The 27471-nt window shown below is 36.7% G+C and overlaps 1 protein-coding gene across 2 annotated transcripts; it reads right to left on the bottom strand.

The window, feature by feature from the left end:
* Positions 1-26593, bottom strand: ABHD13 (abhydrolase domain containing 13). 2 transcript variants are annotated; one of them, XM_036756090.1, is made up of 3 exons: positions 26231-26306; positions 4005-5038; positions 1-738 (listed from the first exon to the last, which is right to left on the bottom strand). In XM_036756090.1, the coding sequence occupies exons 2-3, from the start codon at positions 5001-5003 to the stop codon at positions 718-720; spliced, it is 1020 nt and encodes a 339-aa protein (XP_036611985.1). In that variant the 5' UTR covers positions 5004-5038; positions 26231-26306; the 3' UTR covers positions 1-717. The 2 variants fall into 2 exon arrangements, with proteins under 2 accessions (XP_036611985.1, XP_036611986.1); XM_036756091.1 differs by lacking the exon at positions 1-738 and having other exon boundaries at positions 3862-5038; positions 26231-26593.
* Positions 26594-27471: the final 878 nt, after the last annotated feature.

Below are 27471 nucleotides of genomic sequence, written 5' to 3'. Positions count from 1 at the left end.
TATTGTAAAAAATCAAAATGTAAATGTTTAAGACTGCCATGGTTAGCACATAAATATACTGCAATGTTTAAATTTAATTTATAAAATGCATTACACCACTATTTCAAATAAGAATGGCAAGGAAATGAAAAAATATATGACTTACATTATGAATTCAGAATACCATTTTTTTACATCCTGAATTTACTTTACGTAGAGAATTTTCAGTATACACTGTACTGACGGGAATTCTGCTAGCATTATAAATCATTTTCAACACCAGATACCACTCTTCCTTATTAAATGTGTTATTTATATATGGCACTGTTGTAAAGTGTCTCTTGTACACAGTCCTATTTTAAAGTATATATAGTTCTAAAAATATGAAATATAAATGGAGGTATATTTGTGTCACTTGGCCAAGATGGATTGATTCATGGGTAAGATGACAGTTTGAATTAATTTCTTCATATGAATGAATGTATGACACTTTTGATTAGCCAAGAGATGCTGATGTGCATATATTATATATAAACAAACAGAAGTGCATTTCACTGACTACCCTTTTAACTGGGAGATTTATAAATAGATGTTTGTGCTATGTCATTTTGTAACTTTACCTGAGTGATATGAAGGAAGATAGCTCAATTTAACTGGATAATCTGAAAGCATTATTTGCATTTTTTTCAAAATTTCATAAATGATGCCAAAAATAACGAGGGAGTCGTAGAATCCTTATTAGTAGTCTCCATTCATGACCTAGAAAAAAAAGTGATTTCTGAGATTCATGCTTATGATCTTATCCCAAATTCACTTCGAACTGTAATGGAATGCAATTAAAAATAAGTACTACAAAATATAACTTTGTTCAACAGATTTTACAAGATAAAAATTTACATAAAATTGGTTATGGCCTTTAATTCTTGTAAACCACAAAATAAATCTATTCCCTCTACTGCTATTGACAAGTAAATATTAAATAGAACAGCCAAATGAACTGAATATATGCCAATTCTAGCAAGCCAGAACACAGCAATGGAACTAGTGAATAGCAGAGATGCATAAAACTCAAGTTGGAAAATATATAAATATCAAGTGACCAAAATATCCACTGTAAAACAAGGTTAAACTTCTCTAGATATTAAAATCCAAGTTCCATCACCAACTTATTTTTAAAGAAACAGTAAATATAACAATTTCAAAACTACTTGTTGCGCTGGGTGTGACAGCATCAACTAATGCCTCAAGGACCTTTATGTATTTCAAAAGTGCTTTAACTGCATGAATTTCTATTGTGTGCTGGTCAAGTTTCTTATCACTCATTTTATTGCTACCCTCCAACACGATGAAGCCTATTTAGATTTCCCTTTCTAGGTATGTGTTTCCCATGTCCTATCATGTAACATAACTTCCACAGTTGTAGTATTTTGTCTGAGTACAATAGCAAATTTGGTTTCTTTTACAATTCTTTAATGGAATGTCCTTATCCTGACATGATCCATAAAAATGGAATTTTGCTATATTTTTAGAAAATTTCCCCCCAAATAACAACTAGTTACAAAATTTAAGTTTCATGGGGGAACATTCTTATGGCAAATATTGCATAATAATTAAATCAGAAAATGTATATATGTTTCTATTGTTTTTGACAGATGGTCTGAAAGAGAATAATTTATTAATTTTGCCATGACCAGATGATCACTTTTGGCCACAAAACTTGAAATATGTTTGAAAACAGGATGCCATGAGTTTCATAGACCTCTGGTGTACTATTAAAGACTGTTTCCCACCCCCTCAACCATCTGACTAGAGGATTCCTTCCCAAATACCTAGTAAAGAAAGATACAGCAAACGCCATACACAAATTGCTCAGTACATTACAGAAGTCAGAGGCGCGTTTCCTCCAAAAGACAGAGGACACAATACACTAGCACCCTTAAAAAATTGCCTTTTAGCAATTTTTATGATTTAACAAAAAGTCAGGAAGGGGGGAAGAGAAACATTTATCATAAATGAAAAGGTTTTGTTTTGAACACAAATTCCTACACAGTGTTTACAATTGTTGGTGTGTAAATGTGGACATCACTATTTGTCCATAATTTTCTAGAATCAACTTATGTAATAATGTTAGAGCTTGATGAAAATGTATGTATTCTTTTGAATATTAAAAATATAAAACTTATGGGAGCACATGGCACTATGTAAATTTTTATGGTGGAAAATTTATTCATACAGAATGCTTTCTAAAACCAGGGAGCTTTTCTTCTAAGAGCATTTTTCTCAATTGTTCAGTTATGTAAATAAAAAAAAAAACCACTCCTAATAACTCTCACTGACTTTATATCTTTAATACTGAAGTGGATAATATTATAAAAATGTGATTTGTGAAAAATATTTCTGGTCCTAACTTCATAGAACAAGTTTCAAATAAGGCCAAAATTATTACTGATTTACTGAATCTTTACACTATGGCTGCTTTTATTAAGTCAAGGGACAGAAATTGAAAAAGTATGAACTTAATGAGAACCATGTTTAAAAAAAATTGTATTGAAAAGTTGGTATATATGTACAAATTTCATTTACATATAACTGTCAAACATTACTGAAAACAACTTACCGTATCTATGGCTCATCTGCTACATTTTTGGTAAGGTAGCATTATGGAATACTCCAAGAATCAAAGGGAAAATATTTCTGCAAACATATCTAAATACTACTTCCATTTAAGCCTACTAAATAGTGTAGCCTAGAAACCTTAAAAAAAATACTTATTGTGAGAAAATATGCTTTATGGCAAAGTCAGGAAATTCTCTGCCTTCCACTTCTACAGAAATAAAATATTTCCTATAAAATCTACCATTTGACTGTTCTAATACCAGATTAAGCAGGAAACCAAAGAACACGATGTTTTCTTTCTTTCTTTTCTTTTCTTTTTTTTTTTTTTTTTTTTTTTGGTAAATCCACTGAGCTGACATCCTGGCTTTGGTTTGGAGTTTACATGGATATTGGGACTTAAAATCAAATAAGGGTTAAAGTTTAACTCTTCCATATAACATATACAATCACATATTGAGAAGTACTTTCAAAGATAGTTCTTTAAAAAGTTTAAATCTTTGTTATGGCTGCTATTAGTATGTTTAGCTACAGACTGTTAATATTTACATAAGCTAAAATTCTCTTTGCCACCAAAATGACTATAAATGTTTAAAAATTTAGATAAACACAACCAAAGCTGCAGTAAAATCTTAAATATCTATTTTTACATGCCAAGGATTTTGGTTGTATCCAACAGAAATAGTATGATTACATTTGGATAAGGGCTTCTACTTATTACTAAATGGGGAAAAAAAGACCTCAGCACTCGCAGAAGCTAAGTCAATGGCACCCTGCACACAGGCCTTATGGTTTATCCTTTTGACAAACATGTAATAAAATGTTCACATAAAAATAGATATAACTCAGGTAATAGTATATACTAGTATATTACTGGTGCTATTTACATTAAAATGTTGAATTGCATAATTTGGGGAATAAAATACTATCATGCATTTTGTATTAATTCTTGAAGTGAAATATGCAGTTACAGAACATAGTTTGCTAACCATGATTGTCCCAATATTTCCTAAAGTGAAAAATATGGAAAAATGTCTTGATAGCTCAACTTTTTCTTCCTCTACGCCCCACCCCCCACCAAAGTATAAGAATAGCATAGATTATAGAATATTACCACTGTTGTTACCAGGAATTTTTGAATAGTCTCCATTATACTGGCATAATAAAATATGGATACATATCCATATTGAAAGGTTTGATGCAAATGTATGAAACTATTCCAATAATGACAGTTTTTCAAATGTAAAAACTATCTGATCATCACAGAGAAGTATTAAAGACCTTTAAAGTTTAATTTTACTCTTTAGGCAAGTACAGACATAATACACATTTAAAAATTAACATTCTTTATCACTTTGCACAAATAAAGATACAGTGCATTAATCAGAAAAAGAATATTATATAATTGTTACATTAGATGAAGTCTTTGCCATTTCTTCAGGGGAGTGACTTTTTATAACTTCTTTGATGAACTGTTCAAGTGCAGTGAAATAACCCTGGCACTGCCATGTGTCATTATGAGTTCCATCAGGAAAAATTGCTAATCTCTTAGTCCGAGACGGGGAAAGTTCATAAAGCTGTTTCATCATTACTGGTGGAATTAACTGGTCTGAGAGCCCAGAGATGAATAGAGAAGGCATTCTGCACTGAGAGATTTTTCTGTAGGACAAGAATTTATTTTTGTAGCACCACAAAGGAAGATATCGCATTGGAAAGAAAGAAAATAAAGTAGTGGCCATATGTGGTATGCTCAGAAATGTGTTCTCTACCATGATGGCTGAAATCCTATGGGAATTTTCAGAAGCTAAGTGAATAGCCACTGCTCCCCCCAAGGAACGGCCAAAAAGAAAAATTTTTGTTTTATCAAGGTCAGGTCTGGTCATCAAATAGTCCAGCACAGCTTCTGAATCTAGGTAGAGTCCTTCTTCACTTGCTTCACCTTCGCTTTTTCCATAACCTCTATAATCAACAAGTAAAAGGTTAACTTTCAGGTTAACCAGCATAAGCAAAGCATTTGGTAACCTGTGACCAATATTGCCTGCATTTCCATGAAAATAAATGATAGTCGGGGAATACGTTGAATCATCTCCAGTGTATCTCAGCAAAATAAGGTTGAGAAGCACTCCATCTTTGGTTCTGATGAAAATGTTTTCATGTGGAATGCCAGTGGGCATAGGGACATAAAGGCGGGATGATGATGGCTGTTCTGGAAAATAAAGCAATACATCCTGGAATTTATATAGAATACCTGCTATTGATACAAATATTAACACAAGTAAGGTGATGCCTCCATACAGATGGAAAGTCACTATTAAAGGTAAAAGAGAAATACGGCAGAGAGCCCAAGACCATGAAGCTAAGGCTAATAGCCATCTTTCAACAAAGGTCCACAACATCCATGACTTTTCCATTGTAGGTCTCCTTGAACTATTATTCCATATGTATCCTAAAAAAAGGAGAAAAAAAAGATATATATGTATATATACAAAACCAAAAATTCAACAAAGTATTTCATTTACTAAACAACAAAAAACTTCCAATCATCCTTTTTATAATATATGACGAGTATTAGATTTTAAGTTAATGTATGTGGATAAGTAGTAATTCAAAAAAGATCTAAAGGAAAAGGAATTTTGTGGAAATATTACAACTAAGAACTTCTTAAAATTTGCATTTCAGTCATCAGAATGTCAGAATAAGACACTTAAAAATATAGTTTCCCAACATATTCAGGGCACAGTCTTCTTAAATCTCATCTCAGGGATGACTTAAAAGAATTAGTGTACATTAGAGCAAAAGAAACAAATACTAAAACCAAGAGAATGCTATTAAAAAAAAGTGAGATCTTGCTATAATAAACTGGTTCCTAAAATAATCTACTTCCTGCAGCTTTCAATTAGCCCCTTTTCTTGATCAATTCTCAGACTGCAATCTCACATTTGTGAAATGTACTAATTTATGAAGCCAGGTTTACTTTACAGTGAAAACCAAGGGTAAAAGCAGCACTACTTTCCTATTCAAAACACATATGAACTGATAATATAAATAATTTTTATTTTATATTAAAAAATTGCCATTAAAATTAGAAAAAAAAATCAAGAAAAAAATGAAAAAAAAGTTTTCTTCCCTCCTTAATGCCTAACAGCTCGAGTCCATAAATTTTTTTTTAAGAGGCCTTCAAAACCAATATTTCTTGATATTTGGAAGCAATTAATTTTCAAATGAACTATAAAGTGATGAAACTGAAAAAAAATTGACAAATTGAAGGCATTTTTCCTAAAGGGCAGGGAATTCAACACCTTATGATTTGTAATCACCTTTCACACACTCTTTTTACGTTTCACACTACTGCATCTAAAAGTGATTTATCATTCCAAAAAATACATATGTAGGAATCATTAGAGAAAGAATGAAAAGTAACAAAAAAATTAAGATACAAAATTGAATAACATTGAGGAAAAACTACTAAACATGTGAAAATAAATCAATACAGATAGAAAGATATTAAGACAACAGGATCATCCCATAAGGCTCATAAACACTGAAATGTAAATATAGTATTTTTAAAATACATTGAAGTCTTAACTTACCTTCATACTACGAAATTCTACTTCACAGAACAAGAAAGCTTACAATCTTGTGGTACTATTATTCATTTTTAGACCCTACCACCAGTATCTTTATTTTCCTAATTAAGTATTATAAAATTATAAATCTAGACCTGGATTGTATCAATAACAAAACTAGCAGAAACCATATATTCATCTCAATAGATGCAGAAAAAGCCTTTGACAAAATATAATACCCATTCCTATTAAAAACACTATAAAGCATAGGAATAAATGGAGCCTTCCTTAAAATTATAAATAGCATCTACCTAAAACCATCAACAAGCATTTGTAATGGAGATAAGCTAGATGCATTCCCAGTAAGATCAGGGGTGGAACAAGGATGTCCATTACCACCCCTACTATTCAATTTGGTGGTACTAGAAATGTTAGCTGTAGCAATAAGAGAAGAAAAAGAAATTGAAGGAATTAGAATAGGCAAAGAAGAAACTAAATTATTACTTTTTGCAGATGATATGATGATTTACTTAGAGAATCCTAGAGAATCAAGTAAAGAACTATCTGAAATAATAAACAACTTCAGCAAAGCTGCAGGATATAAAATAAACCCAAATAAATCCTCGGCATTCCTATACATTACTAACAAAGCCCAACAGCAAGAGATAGAAACAGAAATTCCATTCAAAGTTACTGTAAAAATATTTGGGAGTCTACCTGCCAAGACAAACCCAGGGTCTATATGAACATAATTATGAAACACTTTTCACGTGAATAAAGTCATATCTAAATAAATGGAAAAATATCAGTTGCTCATGCTTAGGCCGAGCTAATATAATAAAAATGACAATTTTACCTAAATTCATCTATCTATTCAGTGCCATACCAATCAAACTACCAAAAAATTATTTTACAGAGCTGGATAAAATAATAACAAAATTCATCTGGAAGAACAAGAGGTCTAGAATATCTAGGCTATTAATGAAAAGAAATGCTAGGGAAGGTGGCCTAGCCATATCAGATATTAAACTGTACTATAAAGCAGCAGTCATCAAAACTACCTGGTACTGGCTAAGAAACAGAGTTGTGGATCAGTAGAATAGGATACGTACACAAGATGGAGAAGTAAATGACTATAGAAATCTACTCTGATAAACCCAAAGAACCCAGCTTCTGGGGTGAGAATTCACTATCACACAAAAACTGCTGAGAAAATTGGAAAATGGTAGGGCAGAAACTGGGCACAGACCAATATCTTACACCATATACCAAAATAAAGTCAAAATGGGTTCATGATTTAGGAATAAAGGCTGATACTATAAGCAAATTGGGAAAGCAAGGAATAGTTTACCTATCAGATTTATGGAAAAGAAAAGAATTCACGACACAAGAGATAGAGAGCATTATAAAATGCAAAATGGATAATCTTGATCATGTTAAATTGAAATGTTTTGTATAAAAAAAGCCAATGCAACAAAGATTAGGAGGGAAGCAGAAAACTGGGAGAAAATCTTCACAACTTCTGTCTCTGATAAAGGCCTCATCTCTAAAATATACAGGGAACTGAGCCAAATTTATAGGAATACAAGTCAATCCCCAATTGAGCAATGATCAAAGGATATGAACAGGCAGTTTTCAGAGCAAGAAATTAAAGATATCTATAGGCATATGAAAAAATGCTCGAAATCACTACCGATTAGAGAAATTCAAATCAAAACAACTCTTATAGGTACCACATCTCTCCTGTCAGATTGGCTAAAATGACAAAACAGGAAATTGATAAATGCTGGAGAGGATGTGGGAAAATTGGAACATTGTTACATTGCTGGTGGAGTTGTAAACTGATCCAGCCATTCTGGAGCGCAATTTGGAACTATGCCCAAAGGGCTATAAAAATGTTCATACCCTTTGACCCAGCAATACCACTTCTAGGGTTGTATTCCAAAGAGATCACACAAGTGGGAAAAGGACCCATATGTACAAAAATATTTATAGCAGCTCTTTTTGTAGTAGCAAAGAATTGGAAATCAAGGGGATGCCCATCAATTGGGGAATGGCTGAGCAAGTTGTGGTATATGAAGGTAATGGAATATTATTATACTATAAGAAATGGGGATGATATGGACTTCATAACAACCTGGAAAAACCTACATGATACAATGCTGAGTGAACAGAGCAGAAGCAGAACATTATACACAACCACAGATACATGGATTCTGTAATGACTGCTCTTCTCAGCAACACAAGGTGCAAAGACAACTCCAAAGGACACAAGATGGGGAATGCTATCTATACCCAGAGAAAGAACTATGGCATCTGAATGCAGATTGAGGCATACTTTATGCTCGCCTCCCCCCCCCCTTTTTTTTTCTCTTTTGTTTTTGTGGGGTTTTTTTGGTTCTGTTTCTTCTTTCCCATGATTCATTCCATCGGTCATAATTCTTCTTCACAACTTGACTAGTGTGTAAATAAGTTCAATGCGAAGTTATACACAGAAGATATATCAGATTCCATGCCATCTTGCGGGGGGAGGGTGGGGAAGAAAATCTGGAACTCAAAATTATGTAGACCTGAGGGTTAACTAAAAATAAAAAATCTCAAAAAAAAAATAAAAGGCTAATTAAGCATCCACAAAAAAAAAAAAATCTAGACCTGGATTTTCAAGGTCATTCAGTACAACACCTTTATTTTACAGATGAGTAAACAGAGATTTAGAGAAGTTAATTGACTTGTCCAGGGTCATACAGTGTCAGAAACATAGGTCTTCTAGACTCTAAGTCCAATGTTCTGATCTCTATACAACAGTGAACCACTTTGTTGATTAATGACTATTAAGTCTTACATACTAATCTCATATGCTAAAAATATAATAACAGATTTTAAGAGGTAAAGAGCAATACTATATATGAAAATAGCATACTAGAAGTAATAAATATGAAGGTTTAGATTTTTTTAAAGCATAATTTAGATGTTTTTCACTATGGTACGGATAATCAGATATTTACAGTAGTTCTCATTCTTCAATTGTTACTTTTGCAAAGTTTCTTTTCCAAAATCTTTACCCACATCTCAGAAACCAACACTGCCACCAAGTTGTAGTATGTTTTATTACAATGATCAAATCTGTTAAACTAAAATGTAGACTTTCACAGAAGAAATGGATATTAGAAAATGTTAAATCAAGTTCAGGAAAAATGTATACTTGTGACAAAGCAGGCTTACACTTAAACAAGAATGCTAAATAACATTATACTAAAAAATGTTTCAGTCTAGAAATTTTAAATGAATAAATCCTTCAGTAATCATTACTAATACTAATAATTAGAAAGGGCTATCTGATATTGTCCTTTGTAAAATTATTAAAATCTCACTGGAATGTATACCTGTTTGTTTTAAGATGACTGCTTTTTAAAAAAGCACAAGCAAATATCTGTATTGATATATTCAATTTATAAAGAAGCAATAAATGATTCCTTTATTCTAAAATTACTCTGGCTAAAGTACAAATTGGAAAAGAACTGAAAGGTATAATATGACAAATACTCTAACTTACTTTACAATTTAAAAATAAACCTCATATTAAAAAAGACAGGACAAAAAAGAATAATCAGATTAGGTTTAGAGCATATATTTTTACAAGGTAAGTAAAGGAAATGAAGGCAACTGTGAAAGAGTACTGATTTTCAAGTAACTGCTAATTTGAAAACCTAACATCCGAACCCTACTGTATTTGTTACGATCTGTAGGGAAGGTGGAAAGCCAACTTAGAGTATGTATAGAGTATATCAAATGTCTTCATTTGGATGAATCCTACTGGAAATAATCAGGAGGTAATGATAAGAGAATGGAGCTGATCCCTCCCTGAGTTTTTCTAACAGTGATGGGAAATAACACCATACATTTCTGGAAAAGTCAAAGGCTAAATACATAACTATTAAGCCTGCTTTGTCAGTCCTTCAACCCGCGTCCATTCCTACTATATTCCTCTGAAACAAGGAAGAAAGCTGAAACTTGGGAAAAGAAAAATAAGCATTCACATTTATATCCCACAAAATGTTTCGTCTTAATATAAAGTATATCATGATCCTCACAACATTTTGAAGAAATAAGTATGATCATCACTTTATAGAAGAAGAAACACAGTATCTGCCTTTAGAGCTACTGACACAGGAATCTTCTCAATTATGAGAATTTTACAATGAAATTATCTTTTGTTCCCCAAAACCTGAAGATGACACTTTTCCTTTACTCTAGACCTGGCATCTTCTCATCATTACTACCTGGTGAATCATCTCTGGTAAATCTACATCCTTATTACCTCCTATGCTCATCTCAGAGAAGCGGTCAAAACTGGATATGTCTTCACACCCAAAACTGGACACGTCTTCCTAATGGACCAATATCTAGCCAGTTTCAGTTCCATGTAGAGGTTATATCACTTCAGCAGAATAACCAGGGAAGAATTCCTAAAGTTCTATTTGGAATTCTCTGGCATCTGGGGACTCACATGGCTGACCTCAGAATCTCTGAGAGATGGTCATCCACTAAGTCCTATATTTTACCATCAAGAATTCCATGTTTGCAGTAAGGATTCACCTTCTCCAACAGAGAGGATTGGGGGATGTGGGGAGAATATGGCAGATGATTATTTCCGAACTTTTGCTTCTTTTTCCACCTAAGAATAGTGACAGAGATTCATTTAATCATGAGACAATAGCACATAAAACTAAAAAAAAATGGCAAGCATAACTAGAATTTATACCTAACTCCTACATCTCCCCTCAAAATGGGATTTACTCAGCTAAATATTCTGGTCATTCCAATAATCAGTAGCTCCATATTCAATTCCTTTAAAGGAGAGAGGGAGGGAGGGAGGGAGGCATGGGGAAAGGAAGAGAGGGAGGGTGAGAGAGAGAAAACATACGGAACAGCATCTCTTCAGACAAACAGGAATTCAAGCTAATTTTTTGTATTATATAAAGTGGTTTTTTCTCTACTGACTCAATGGCTTTGCCAATGTCAAAAATGCATTCCAAAATAAAGTGGATAAAGTTAAGTCAACTCAACAAACATTTATTAAGCACCTAAATATGTAGCAGAGCAAGGTGAGGGAACTAGCCAGCCTCTGTCCTTGGTAAGTCCAGTCTTTTCTGTTCCAGTTGCAGAAGCGTATTAGCTATGTAATTTGTGGCAAGTTATTTTATCTGTTTGCCCCAGTTTCCTGAGAGAAAGGTAATAATGATTGTTGTTGTGAGATCAAAATGATACTACGATCGTAAAGTGCTTAACACACTACATTATTATTATTTCTCTAACTAAATGTAATTGTTCCATATCTGGTAACTTTAAAGTGACTTTAAAATGCCAAGGGTAATAAGATCAATGATTTTTATATGTAATAACCTGAAAATGCAACTGATGTCATCTGAAGTTTGTATTATTATTATTATTGTATTTCTAATTTTATATTGTAAAATTTGAGACATCATTGTAAAAGAGAAATGCTGTTAGACAAAACCTTCCCTTTTAATTTGGATGCTATTACACATGAATTAGGCTTTTAAAAAGATGTGATAGAAAACCGGATATCTGAAAACTGTTAAATATTTAATAAGGTATATTTAGTTATAAAACAGGTAACATTACTACTACTATAACAGTAATTATTATAATAGCAAATTTTCATGTGAAAAAAATCTTGAAAGTATACAAAGGTGGTTTAAAGATGTAGCTTCAACATATTAAGGATGAGTCAACTATTAGGTTTTTTCCATATGTCTGAAGCCTCAGAATATTGGTAGTTTTATTTTAAAAGTAGAGGATTAATGAAATGTTAACTGTCAGGAAAACATCAGCAAAGATATTCAAGCTCTAAGTTGAGGTTAGTTAGCTATTTAAGGTAAAATTCCTGGGATTGTAAATGTATTGTTTTTTTGAGTTTTGATTACCAGCATAGTTATCTGAACTGTCATAAAGCCAAATGTAGAAAATGGCATGTGCAGCAGTCTGAGGACAGCTATGGTATATATGTCTGTGGCTGGGAAGGACTGTGGAGATGACCTACGACACGGCTTAGGTATGATCCTCCTGAATATTTCCCCATTGTGCTATTTCCTTTCTGAAAAAGGAAAATTCTCCATCTGGTTAATCCTGAGCCTTGCCTTTAACATTCAGTGATTACATGATTGGCTGTCATGATTATGACTCATGCCTGGATTCAAACAGAGCTAAGGGAATTTTTTTCCAACAAAGCTAAGGTAGTTTTTCCCTCTGTTATGATACAAATATGCCCCTCTTTTCTCCTTTTATAGCAAATTTCTATAATCAAAAAATTCTGTAAATACAATACTCAATCTATTAAATAATAGATTGATACTGGAACATCTCGAGTTATTAGAACAATTTTAACCTATATTTATCATTAAACTATAATATAGGGATAAGACCCTCTAAAGGGGGAAATAATTAGACAAAGTAATAAGACAAATATATAATGTAAAAGGTTTTTTTTTTAATTATTCAGAATAGTAAAATTTGAGAAAAGCAACAAGATTAGGCTGTTTTCTCTAAGAACTAAATACAGATGTTTATGGCTGGCTCCCAAAGTTTATCTATCATGGAAATTCAGGCTTTAAGTTTTAGCTTTAAGTTTAGTAATATGTTTTGGTATGCAGTTCTCAAAATTGGATTAAGGATTTATTAATTAAGGATTAACTGGATTTTACACAAAAAATGCATTGATAATGGTACAGAAAGTTAAATTCTTTTCCCTTTAAGTATCTATCTAATAATCTTAAAGGACAGAAGAGTTAATTTTCAGTTAGACTCATAAATTTTCAAAAAATCCTTCTATTGGGTACAGGATTTAGGTAAGGATAGAAACAGCATGATATATAAAGCAAAATTCTCTCAAGTTTCAAAACTGGAGAACCAAACTTAAGTGACTGTAGTAAACCATATTAAGTCATAATTATCTAGGAACTTCTAGATTTGGAACCACAGAGGCCCCTTTAGAGTCGTCCTGAGAATAAAGCATATTGTCCAGGAAAAGATATCTAGGCACCAGATAACTACGTGAAACACCTGGGGACTGTTCTTTCTGTATGGTCTGTCCCCCTAAGGAAGTGTTCCTGCCTGCTATTTTGGCTCTGTCCCCGCAGGCTAAGAGAATGTTCTATTAGTTTGTGCCTCGATTAGATACGACTTGACATTAATGTTCAAGTTTTCTTTATTACCTTGGTGACATGTAAATCTCCCTTCTCAGAACTAGTCCATTGCCAGCCCTCTAAGTAAGTTGATCTGTACCTGACAATGTGTAATTATGTAATTATGAGAATTGTGAGGAAAAACTTTATTGCACTATTTAAACCTGGATCACCTGCTCCTGAGTGGATGGACCCAGAAGCAGCCAACATCCAGATGAGACAGCTGTCCCAAGATTCTGGTCAGGGGCTAAGTCTATTGTCCTAGTGTTTTGTTCTGTTGTTTTTTTTTAAATGTCTCCTTTTGTTAATGTACCCAACCACCAAGGCGCTGATTCAAGCATGTGCCCGGCATTTTCTCACTCTGACATTCTTGGCCCCCTCTCTTTTTAATGAATTACCTGGGATGCACTTCCCCAATAGGTCCCCTCAAGAAACTTACCCCCCGGGCAATATCTCGTGAGATGTACCTGCCTCTCCTTTGTTGGCCACAAGGGTAGGAGTTCTTTCAGACCCCGCTGATTTGGCCAGAAAGGGAGAAATGTCAAAATATTTTGTAGATACTCTTTCACAGAGCTAAGATCCAGCGAGCAGGCTGTGTCCTGATGTTGGTATAACAATAACCCTTTGCACTCAGGATGATATCACCCTCTGGCAAAGTGTATAGCTTGGACCAGTACCAGGTATTCTCTGAGAGATTTAGCTCCCCCTATTTCCCAGGGCCATCCATCACATAGTCACAATCCCTGTTCCTTGTCGTTGACAGGTACTACACTCCTGTTCCCATCACAGAACTCTGGTTCTGTAAACCTATAGAGTAGTCATGACCCTCAAGACCTGGGACAATAACATTCCCACAGGACCCATGGGAACATTAACAGTAACTCAAGATCCAAAAATGATTATGTCATAGTCCAGCCCAGGATGTACATAAGACTCGCCTTTAGCCCAGCATGTTAAGCCCTCCTTGGGGTGTGGGGGATGTTTCTTTATGTATATGTCATTTTCCCCACTCTGAAATTAATTGAACTTCTGTTTTGTGTCCTGACTCTCCTGTCTCTGGCCTGCTCTGTTTGTTTAGTTCTGGCCACTCACAGGTTGGAGGCCAGTTCCAATCAGGTTGAGTGAGTGAGGAAGCAAAGCTGGGCAAGCTTTGAAAACAATGTGTAGTATTTATCAAATAAGTTTTCTTAAAATGGAATTTTTTTATACTGAATCTTCTTTTATGGTCTGCTGTAAACATGGCAATGTTTTTTTTTTCTTTTCTCATTTTGTATTTAAAGTGTAAAATAAAAAATTACAAAAAATAAATTCAACTGATAAGTAAGTACATTGCCAGGTACAGATCAACTTAGAGGGCTCACAATGGACTAGTTCCGAGAAGGGAGATTTACACATCACTAAGGTAACAAAGAAAACTTAAACATTAATATCAAGTCACATCTAAAAGAGGTACAAACTAACAGAACACTCTCTTAAGTAAGGAGTCAAATTTCCACCCTTCACTATATCTCTTCACAGTACCCACTACTAGGATGCACATACTTCTGTGTAACCAACACACAGTATTTGGTGACGGCCAGTTGATATAATAAAATGTCAGGGCATTATCTGCCAGACAAACTGTGTTCTGTTCCTTTATTTCTTCAAACAATAATAAAATTGCTAAAAAAAATTTTTAAATCATATAATTAAAAACCTTAAAGACAACCTAGTCCAACCCTTTTATTTGCTGTATACATTTATGTAATATTTTATGAAATTACAAAGCATATCACAGATTTAGAGCTGAAGAGAACTGAGTGGTCATCTAGTTCAACTCCCTCATTTTACAGATAAAGAAACTGCAGCTCAGAGTGATTAAATTATTTTCCCAGGGTCTCGGAGGGAATAAGTGGCAAAGTCAGGATTCTAACCCAGGTCTTCTGATTGTATATCCAGTGCCCTTTTTGCTGTACTGAATTGACCTATTTCATATAAATATATACATATCTGTAGATATGTATGCATGTATACACCAGTTGAACCTTTTGAAGTAGAGAAAAAACAATAATCTCCAGGTATTAGGGATGGACAATATATACGCATATAAGTATACACAAAATAATTATAAAGTAATATGTGGGAAAGAGGGAGAAGCTAAGCTCTGAAGCTGTCTAACAATGTAAAAGAGGTATGGGTAAGGAATAACTGAGACCGTGCAAAGGCCTGGAGCCAGGAACTTAGAGAAATAACCCATCTAACTTCACCCAACTAGGCCTTCTGACGCCACCTAGTGGTCAAAGTGCTATCCACCTCTGTAATGGCAATCTATATACTGGTTGAAAGGAAAAGTTTAGAACATTTTATGCCTATGTAACTTCAAACTTAAGTTATAAAAATTTACATTAAGCCAGTTAAAATGTCAATCTTAATTTTATCTATAATAGAAGAACCAACTATTAACAAAGTATATCTTGGGGGTGGAGCCAAAATGGCACAGTGAAAACAAAGTATTTCTTTACAACTAACGAGTAATGTGGTCTCTACTACTATAGATTAATGGAAATATAAACAAAATTAGGTACTGAAGATAAAAAAAATTAACGGGAAATATGACTGAAAGGACTGATTATATGTATTTTTTGTTACTAATATTCACTGGTAACAACTGCCTCAATACAAGAGTGTTGATAATTTTAGAAATGGCTGTTAAAAGTCCAAGGGACTGCTTAAAAAACTATCAATCCATATGAAAAATAAATATCTGCAATAATGAACAAACAATTGCACCACAACATTTAGGAAACTCGGGGGAAGATTATTGATCAATAAGGCAGACCTCTTAATAAATAGAATGAATGTACACCTGATATATCAACAGGTAGAAAAGCATTTTTTGATTCCACACTCCAGTGACATTTCTTTTAGTTTATATTATACTAAGCAACAATCTATAATGTCATAATTCCCCCTGGGAAATAAATTCAAGATTATATTTATATCCTTAAATACCTTAAGCATAGGTATCCAAGAATACCGTGGGGGTGGTAAGAGAGTATTACTATTCATTTCAGTTAAATTAAGATTGAGATTCAACATGCTCCCAACATCCATACATATATATGTATATATATATATATATATATATATATATATATATATATATATATATATATATATGTGTGTGTGTGTGTGTGTGTATATATATATATATATATATATATATTTTTTTTTTCAGCCAAGGATTGAAAATTTGAGAAACCATGCCATCCGGGCATCTGAAATGGAGACACAGATGTGTGTCATCAAAAAGTTGGAGATAGAATGCATTATCTATTTTTCTATTAATCTCACATAAAAAAATTATGTATTAAATAATCGTGTGGGGTGAATGAACAGTTACTGGCTATCAGTAAGTTAAACTGCAACTTGCTATCCAAGGAAATTTCTACTGAAATGTTCTTCTGAACAAAAATCTGGGAATTCTCTTAGTTTATATCCAGTTAATAGTTATCAGAACCTAAACCCAAAGAGGATGGCACATGTTATCATGAAAGAAGTCAACTATAATCTAATCTGAAAAATCGTATTTAAATAAAAGGGGAATATAAATTCCTTGAAGTCAGGGTCTATTTTTAATTTCTGCTTTTTTTACTCCTTCTCCCAAACCCATGACTAGAATGGAGCCTTTGAGATGTGTGCTTAGTAACGGCTTGCTGAATAATAAACATATTTTTATGGCCAAAAATAGAGCAACAATGATGAAGAATGAAAAACTATAATGTTGCAGTTAAGGTACTTTCTTAAGAGTGCTACACATTACTTAACCATTCCATGACTTACTAAATAGATTGTTTAAAGGGCTTGCTTTAAACCAGTTGTATAGGATGCAGAACAAAGTTTCCCATAGACACAATGTTATTAAACATGGTTAAGTTCATAGACAAAGCTACAAAAGTCTATTTAACCAGTAATGTAGATAAAATACTTTTAAGTTTCTAATGAGAAGAGTATTATTAAAATAGTAACAATTAAAAAGAATAAAATGCAACAAAAATAGTATTTCTAAATGGATATTAGAATATACTGGTGCTTGAGAAAAGGAATCTTGTGTACTAGATCTGTGATTTCACTGATCTAAGTGGTTCAGTGGATAGAGTTGGCCCTAGAGTCAGGAAGACCTGAGTTCAAATCAGACCTCAGTGTAACCTGGGCAAGTCACTTTAACTATTTGCCTTAATCCACTGGAGAAGGAAATGGCCACTCCAGTACCTCTGCTAAGAAAACCTGATGGACTGTATGGTCCAGGGGTGGGTCACAAAGAGTCAGACATGACTGAACAACAATGCAAAGTGCTAACAGTACACAAACTATTATCATCGTGTAAGGTTGTTGACGACATTTTTTAGGCACCTAGGTGACTGAGTGGGTCGAGTGCTGGAAGACCTGAGTTCAAATCTGGCTTCAGGCACTTATTAGCTGTGTTTAACTCTGAGCAAGTTACTTAAACCCTGTTTGGCTCAGCTTCCTCATCTGGAAAACAAGCTGGAGAAGGAAAAGGCAAACCACTCCAGTATCTTTGCCAAGAAAATCCTATGAACAGTAAGTATAGTCCACCGGGTCACTAAGAGTTGGATACTACTGAACGACCGACCAACAACAGGAAATCTGGACAAGGAAACTCCTTCACTAATACAGGTTGGTCCATTTACTGCAACTCAGTCTTAGAGAGATTCCTAGAGAGGTTAAATGACATGCCTGGGGTCACATAGCCCAGAATGGGTCAGAAGTGAGGAGTGAACCTTGGTTTTGTGGCTCTGAGGTTCACTCTCTATGCACTATAGCAGAGATGTCAAACACACAGCCCTGTGCATGTAGCTCCCAAATAAAAATAAAATAATAAAACATAGCTAATATCATATTTTAAAACTAATACGTGGCCCAAAGGGATCTTATGTACAGATTAGTAGCCACCATTTCTATTTGGGTTTAACACCACTGCACTAGACTATTACACTGCCTCTCTTGAGAAAGTATTTAGTTACAGGATGAACAGGTTAGAAACAGAGAATCTTAAGAGAATTTCTGGATATTGAATAGATTTAGAAAGGAAAAAAAAAAGGTTTCCCTGAGGAAACTAGGCAAAATTGGGGATAAAAGACAGGGTAACTATGAAATCAAAATCTCCTCAGCACTGCATTCAACTGTGTTGTCCTTTTAAATGGAGATGGAGAATCAGGTAAGGAAAAAGAGAACATCTTTCAGAACTCATCATCTTTACTTCAAAATACACCTCTCAAGATTCTTTATTACTGTTTGATGGCACCACTCTCCTTTCCAGTCACCCAAGTGCACAAACCTCAGTCATCCTTGCCCCCTTTACCATCCCTTGGCTCATATATCCAGTCAGTTGCCAAATATTGTTTCTACTTTCAGAGCACTGATCTCACAGCTGTCCCCCTTTCTCCACCCTCAGGCTCTCACACCACTAGAATGGACTTATGAAATATACTAACTGTTCTTCATACCTCAAGTCTCTTACCATTTTCAATCTAACCTTCACACACCTGTGAAGGCGATTTTCTTAGAGCAAAGGTCTGATTATGTCATTTTCCCACTTAGCCACTCCCTGGAAGCAGATAAACCTCCCCTGCCTTGCATTGAAATACCTTCACAAACTGGCCTCAACCTACCTTTTCTGCCTTATTACATGACACCCTTCAAAAACTGTAGTCTAGTCAGTAAGGCCTTATTATTCACTGTCATACATGACGCTCCACTTACCATTCCTTTTCTATGCACTGAATTGTCCCCCATTCCTGGAGCATGCAACCCACCCCCCTCACCTTACCTCTTCCTCTTAGAATCCCTGGTTTCCTTTGAAACCTAGCTCAACCATCACCTTCTAGATCACAGAAGTGTTCTAGTGCTAGAAGGGACCTCAGAGATCATCTAATCTAATCCTTTCATTTTACAAATGAGGACACTGAGACCTAGGGAGGTTAAGAGCCTTGCCCAAAGTCTAACAGGCAGAGCCAGATAAGTGTCAGGGTAAGGACTGAGACTAGTCCACCCTTAGAGCACCACCTCCACATTCACTGCTCTTTCCTCTTACCAACTTGCTTCCTAAAGGATTTCAAACAGGTTTCCATCCACGAATTTACTTTGTGTATATAAACACATGCACACTGTCTTCACATCCTTTAATTTCTCCACAGAATATAAGCTCCCTCAGGACAGTATGGCACAATAGAGAGAATAAACTTTAGAGTCAGTAATACCTGGGTTCAAATTTTGCCTCTGATACCTACTAGCTGTGTGATCCTGAGCAAATAACTTAACTTTTGTGCACCTCGGTTTTCTCATATGTAAAATGAGAGCTGCTTCTAAAGTTCTCTCTTCTTCACTTTGTGTCCCCAGCACATAGCACAGTATCTGGCACAGGCCAAGTTCTTAATAATTGTTTACTGATTAGCTGATCACCACTGAAGGGACAAAGGGGAAAGAAAGACTGTACCTGGGGGCAGACACAGTGTAGCTTGAATAGCTGGGGGGGGGGAGGGGCGGGCACACCTTAGAGAGGTGGTGAGTTAATGGTGGAAAATGCACTGGATTGGGAGGCGGAGGATCTCTGTTCAAATCCCAGCTGTGTCGCCTTGTGCAAATCACTTTACCTCACTGGGCCTCAGTTTTGTCATATACAAAATGACAGGACTGGCCTATACATCCATTCTAACTCTGTATCTATGATCCAAAGATATCCTAGGTAGATCCAGACAAGAAGTGAGGGGGAAAAACACTGTGTTCAAACAAAAGCTTTTTTTGTACATGCCATGAACTTTTTTGTCGTTGTTCAGTTATTTTCAGTCATGTCAGATTTTTCGTGACCCCAACTGGGGTTTTCTTGGCAAACAGACCAGAGTGGTTTGCCATTTCTTTCTCCAGCTCATTTAACAGATGAGAAAACTGAGGCAAACAGGCTTAAGTAACTGCCCAGAGCCAAACAGCTAGTAATATCTGAGGCCAGATCTGAGGCCTTGCACTTCATCTATTGTGCCACCTAGCTGCCTCTCATAAACTCTTAGGTGTCTTCATAAATTCTGCTGAATGGTGAATTAGTATAAACACGCATAGATAACTATTATGTACAAGTATACACATATAGACGATGAATGTATAAATGTATATATAGCACTTCTTTCCTCATTCTAATAATATCTTTGAGTCAAAAAACAAACATACAGAAGCAGCTGGTGGCACAATGAATAGAGTGCTGGGTTTGAAGTCTGGAAGACCTGAGTTCAAATCCAGCCTCAGATACTTACTAGGTGTATGATCCTGGGCAAGTCACTTAACCTCTATTTGTCTCTTTCCTGTAAAACAAGGATAATATCAGTACCGGCCTCGCAGGGCTGTTGGGAGGATCAAAAGAAGTAATATTTGTAAAGTGCTTAGCACAGCGCCTGTGACATGGTAAGTACTATATAAGAGTTATTATTGGCATTATTAATATTGTTGTTAATATTATAGTATCTAGCACAGTGCCTGGCATATAGCAGACACTATATAAATGTCTATTGCTTTCCCTTTAACAAACATCTATACAGTCACATACACACACAACACACACACACATATATATTGTACACGTTTGTATATATGCATATATACAATAGTTTCATACACATGAATACATGTATATGTAACCATCACATAACTATTGTTTATTACACATGGTTATAGCATAACTGAATCAATTCAGAAACCCTTAGAAATGACTGCCCTTCATATAAGGTACATTCTCTTGTGAAAATTAAAGGTATAGAACCTAATGAAACATGAATAAACCATTCCTAATTATCTACACTAGGATTATTCTTAGTTAATTTAGCTAATATCATTTTAAGGGTCTTAGCTGTGGGCTTGAATAAAATTAGCCCTAATCCCAAAGATGATGTCATGGGAAAAATTAACCATAATCTGCCTGAAAAAAATCCTAATTAGAAGATAACTTCAGTTAAAATGAATACCGTGAAGGCAAGGTGTTTTTCATTTTTCTTTTTAACCACTTCTGCCTCACTTCTCCCACCCCAGCCCCCAAAGCCTAGCATATTTTCCTGCCTTCATGAAAGTCATAATCTAACATTCACCAGCTATTATATTATGAAATGAGACATCATAATTGCATAAGGAACATACGAAGTGAGTGCTAAGAGATTCAAGGGAGAATGGATCACTATTAACCAATGGGGGGGTGGGGGAAGGTAACAGGGAAATATTCATGGAGGAGGTGGCATATAAGCTAGAACTTAAATCTTTAGAAGTTCCTTCTTGCCTCTAGGAAAAAAATACAAACTCTTCAGCTTAGCATTTTTTAAAGCCCTCCACAATCTAAATCCCCCCAGCTTGCCCTGATTTATTTCACATTACTCCTGCTCATAGTCTCTATGCACTCTATGTCCCAGCCAAAACAGCCTACTAGGTGGAGTAACTCCACCTTCTGCCTATGTCTGGTTCTTTCAGACAGGCTGTATCTCCTCATGTCTGTAATAACCTGCCTTCTCAACATCACTCCACAGAATTTCCCAGCTTACCTACAGCAAAGTTTAACCTTTCATGATCTTCCCCAATTGCTGGTGCTCTCTCAATGCTGAAATTTCTTTCTACGTACTCATATCCACACAGAACTCTTTAAGGGAAAGAACTTTTTCACATTTTTGTGTCTGTATCCCTGGTACCTAGAACAGAGCCTAGATCATAGCAGATATTTTAAAATCGTTTCCTGAATTTTATGACAACACTATTTCAAATGTGGTTGAACACTGTATACAATGGAAGCTCTCACTCTCTTCTTAAATTCTTTGCAGTCTGACTTCCAACATCATCATTTAACTGAAATTGCAGTATGCAGTTACCAATCTAATGGAATTTTGTGTTAAATCTAATGGAATTTTCTCAGACTGCCTCTTCAACCACCACAACCTCTGACACTATCAGTCATCCTCTTCTCCTTGGTATTCTATTGTCTTTAGGTTTTCACTACACTGCTCTCGTGGTTCTCTCCCTACCTGTGTGATGGTTCCATCGCTTTCTCCCTTGCTGGAACTTCATCCACATCACACCCACTAAAAGTGGGGGGTCCCCAAAGCTTTGTCTCTGAGCTATTTCTCTTCTTCCTCTATAGTTTTTCACTTGGTGATCTCATAAGCTCCCATGGTTTCAATTATTATCTCAGATGACTCTCAGATCTACTTGTCCAGTCCTAATTTGTCTCCTCACCTCCAGTCTTGCATCTTCGGCTCCCTTTTAGATGTTTTTTAAGCTCAATTTCCCCCCCAGCCCTCCTTTCTTCCTACCTTCCTTATTACTGTCAAGGGTTCCACCATCCTCCAGGCTCACAACCTAGGTGTCACCCTTGATTTCTCACTCTCATTTATTCCCCATTTCCAATAAGTTAATTCCTATCATTTCTATCTTCCTAACATTTCTCTGATACAATGGCCACTGCAGTGCTGGTCCTTATCTCAGGCCTGAACTGTTTCAGTGACTTGCTGGTTGATCTCCCCCGCCACAAGTCTTTCCCACTAAAATCCACCCTCCACTAAGCTGTCAAATTAATCTTCTTAAAGCATAAATCTGACCATGTCACTTCCCTATTCAAATAACCTCCTGGATCAAATATAAAATCCTCCCACTGGACACTCAAAGGCCTTATTTCATAACCTGGACCCTTCCTACCTTTCCAATCTTCTTACACCTTACTCCCCTCCACATACTCTTCAATCCAGTGACACCTGCTCCTTGCTGTTCCTTGCACACCATACTCCATCTTCCAACTCTGGCATTTTCATTGGCTGTTCTCCATGCCTGGAACTCCCTCCCTCCTCATCTCTGCCTCCTACTTTCCCTTGGGTTCTTTCAAGTCTCAGCTAAAATCCCAACTTCTGCAAGAAGCCTTTCCAGCATATCATGTGTCAAGCTCGTTTGTACACAGTTGTTTCCATGTTGTCTCTCCATTAGAATGTGTATTCCGATTCTGTGAGGACTAACCCTGATAGACTTTGCTCTTCCCAGCAACACAAGGTGCAAAGACAACTCCACAGGACTCACGATGGAGAATGCTATCTACATCCAGAGGAAGAACTATTAAGTGTGAATGCAGATTGAGGCACACTTCATGCTCGCCTTCCCCCGCCCCCGCCACCCCCTGCCTCTTTTTTCTCTCTCTTTTGTTTTTGTGTTGTTTTTTTTTTTGGTTCTGTTTCTTCTTTCTCATGATTCATTCCATTGGTCATAATTCTTCCCCACAATCTGACTAGTGTGTAAATTAATTCGATGAGAAGTTATACGTGGAAATTATGTGGGATTCCATGCCGTCTTGGGCAGGGGAAGAAAATCTGGAACCCAAAATTATGTAGAACCGAGTGTTGTAAACTAAAAATATAAATAAATAAATGAGCGAATGAATAAATAAATAAATGAATGAATGAATGAATAGAATGTGTGTTCCTTGAGAGCAAAGGCTTTCCTTGTTTCTCTAGGGCTTAGCATAATACCTGAAACACAGTAGAAGCCTGCTAGCACTAGGCTAAATGCTAGGCCGCCGAATGACTAAGTAGTGCCACTGACAAAAATGTAAGGGAATCAGAAGTAAAGGGAAGACACAGTTTCTGACAATTTGGATCTCAGGTCCTGGTAGTCCATCTATCTGGAATCCAATCTTATACACTTACTTAGCTATGTGACTTAACAAGTCACTTAACTTCTGTCAGTCTCAGTGTCTTCACCTTTAAAACGGTGTAACAACAGCACCTACCTTCCAGGGTTGTTATGAGGATCAAATGAGATAACATATATAAAGCACTTTTCAAACCTTCAATTACTAGATAAATGCTAGTTATTAAATATCTAGTGAATAGCTGGAAATGCAGATCTGATATTTTGGTAACAGGTCAGGGATGGAGACTTTAGAGTCATTTGTATAAAGGTAACTAAATCCATCTAAGTGAATGAATTTGCCAAAGAAGAGTACAAAGACACAGGAAAAAAGGGGGGGGGGGATGTCTCAGGAGAGATCCTAAAGGAAATACAAACATTAAAAAAGGCAAGACAGAAAAAAAGAAAAGAAAGAGAAGGAACTACTAGAGAGAGAAGAGATCCCAGGTAAAAAACAAAAAAAACAAAAAAAACAAAAAACAACATAAACAGAACAAGACAGTCCATGAGGACTGATTGTAGTTTGTATTGGGCAGAGAATGTATTTTATTTAAATATGATTGGTTTCCTTTATAATTCTACATATCTTATTTTATGCACTTAAAAATATTATTTGGAAAAGGGGTCCAAAGGTTTCACCAGACTGCAAAAGGGGTCTGTGACACCCAAAACAAGGTTAAGAACTAATTAATATCCAGTGTCAATTCCTAATGAAACCACTTCATGAAAACTTAAAATTATTAGAATCAAAAGGAAGTCAGGGGTCATTCCTCCAACCCACTCATTTTTACGGGTAAGGAAACTGAGGGTTTTTTTTTTGGGGGGGGGGTAGGGAGTGACTTGTCTGAAGTTACACAAGTAGTAAGTCAGGGATGGAACTTGAACCCAGGTCTCTGAATTTGAGAATCGATGTTCTTTCCCTTTTAGGCTACCTCTAGCAGAACACTATCCTCCATAAGCATATCAAACTACCTTGCCCGGTTTCTTTTTCCTCAGACTTAGCTCAAATCCTACTTTCTTTAAGAGGCCTTTCCAGCTGCTGCCAGTGTCTTCCCTCTGAGACTATCTCCACTTACAACTTAAACATCTGGGACATGTAAATAGCTGTTTGCATGTTGTCGTCCCCGCTAGAATATGAGCTTAGAGAGCATGGACATTTTTTTTTTTTTAACTTTTGTTTGTATCCATAGCTTCCTGCAGTTTTTCAATAACATCTCCTTAAATAAGATATGAAACAAATATCAAGTTACATGCTATAGTATGCTATATGCTGTAGTATGGTTCCTTTGGAAAACTTAAAAAGTTACCCCAAGACTTTTTCAAAACTATTTTGACTTATAAAGATTTTTGTGTTTTTCTTTTAAAATGTTTGATGCATTTTATTTTTACATGACTCAAAATTACTGTCTTCACCTGGTCCACTTAGATTTTTAAGGAAATGCCATTCATACCACAGCAAAAAAAACAAAACTGTGGACTGTCTTTTTTTCCTCCTGCCTCATTGTTTTTAAGGAGAGGGAATGGAGAGTGGGACTTCCAGGTTACCTACGTGTCAATCTAGTTGGAACAATTCAACTGAAGGAGCATTTAAGTTTTTGGCACTGGGAGTGCGCCAGCAATTCAGCAAATCCTATATAGTTTTTAGGGACACTTGGTTACAAGTTCCCAGCAAAGAGGAACACCATCAAATGCGCGTCATGATAACAAGCCCCCTTATTTTCCAAAAATGGCTTTTCGGCTCCTAGGTTACAGGATGAACAGCTCCTGGGGTGACAGACAGACGCTCATGCCCCATAAGACACCCATCACCGGTAACCAAGGTTCTCATTACAGCCACCCACGGCTTCTAACCAAATGCGCCCGAGAAACTGAACCCTTTTCCTCCCGGCCGCGGGGGCGGAGGCGGGAGCTTATTTCACTTTAAGGTCGCCTCTCGGCCGGTTCCGATCCGGGAAGAGAATGGAAATAAGCCAGGGACGATGTTTCGGTCCAGCGAGCCTGGGGACGCGGACAACACTTCTTTCGGGGCTTCCGCTCCGGCCCCCGCCGCTCCCGGTCCCGGCACCTGTTGCAGGTCATTTCCCTCCCGGGGCCGTGGCCACCCGGGGTCCGCCTCGAGGTGAGCGGAGCCGGCCCCAGCCCCCTTCCAGCCCCCCCCGGAACCTCACTTACTCAGATACGCTCCTCGGCCGCGCAGGTAGCAAGAAACACTAAACCGGGAAGCGCGCAACAGCCCCGACCGCCGCTTCTTTCGTCGTTCTTCATCCTCCTCCTCCGCCTCCGCCTCCTCGCCCCGGTCCGCTGCCGCCACCGCCGCCACCTCCCCCGGAGCTCCTACGGCGTCGCCCCAGCCACTTCCACTTCCGGCCCACGCTGCGTGTGTCACTTCCAAATATCGCCGCGCGGTCTCACGCTCCCGACTCCTCCGCCTTTTCCCTCTCTTCCGCCCCCCGCCGCGACAGGAACCGCAGCGGCCGCAGCCACCCGCAGCAGCTTTCCCAAATCCAGTACCTGCCTGCGCACCTAAACATGCGCAGTGGCGTCAGCGTCCGGGGAGGTGGGGTTAGAGTAGGGGTAGGGGCGGGCCTCCGTCCCCGGTTCCGGGATTTGAACGGAAGCTTGTAGGTATCCGAAACGTAGTGGTAGAAGCGGAGAGATGAAAGGGGATAGAAGCCTGGGAGTTTAAAAACCCAAGATTCCGACTGCGCAGGTGTTCGTCAGTGACGTCATACGCGGACACGTGAGCTCGCGCACTATGAAGTACCCTCCTGGGGGTTTGGGCTCGGGCTCGATTGGGTTCGAGAGCACGCAACAGCTCCTGGAAGTTCTCCTCTCCGAAATTGTGCATGTCCTAACATGAGTCCATAGCCCAGCAGGCTTCTCTGGCATCTTCATCATCCGCAGAGTTCTTTATTTTCTTCCTTTGCTTCCCCAACGCCTGAGTCGTGCATCCCTATTGGCTACCCCATAAAAGTTATGTTTTCTTTTGGTTTTAGAGAGTAAGAAATACCCATACGATGTGTTAAAAACAGGGTTTTGATTAATGGGGAGAATTGAGAGAAATAGCTAGGTGTGGGGGGAAGGGTTGCGGTAAAGGTTTTTCAATGGCTTCATTTAATTTGGAAGAGAAAAAAAAAATAATTGAAATAGCTCCGGATTGGGAGCCAGTACATACTTTAGTTTGGCAGAGGAAAATTAGTTGAAATAGCCTTAGGTTGGGAGCCGGAAGATAATGACTCGTATTTTATATATAGCCCTTTATGGTTTCTAAAGCCATTTTTCTTAAAAAGAAACCTAAGAAGCTAGAGGTTGACTTATTCAAACAAACTGCTATTAAACCAAAGAAGAAATTAGATTCTGGATCTCGTGTTCCTCTCACGATACCCCCCAGCCTCCCCAGCCTTCGTTCTTGT

This window comes from Trichosurus vulpecula, chromosome 4, assembly GCF_011100635.1.
Source record: "Trichosurus vulpecula isolate mTriVul1 chromosome 4, mTriVul1.pri, whole genome shotgun sequence".
In the NCBI taxonomy this organism is placed as follows: domain Eukaryota; kingdom Metazoa; phylum Chordata; class Mammalia; order Diprotodontia; family Phalangeridae; genus Trichosurus; species Trichosurus vulpecula.
The sequence above is the reverse complement of the archived record's forward strand: the minus strand, read 5'-3'. Positions and strand labels throughout refer to the sequence as shown.

Bases quoted from the DNA above. Each gene is read 5' to 3' on its own strand.
- ABHD13 (XM_036756090.1), bottom strand. From the start codon at position 5,003: ATGGAAAAGTCATGGATGTTGTGGACCTTTGTTGAAAGATGGCTATTA. The intron at 739-4,004 runs GTAACAATTATA...TTTTTTTTCTAG, and splicing joins TGGCAAAGACTTCATCTAAT to GTCATGAATGGAGACTACTA.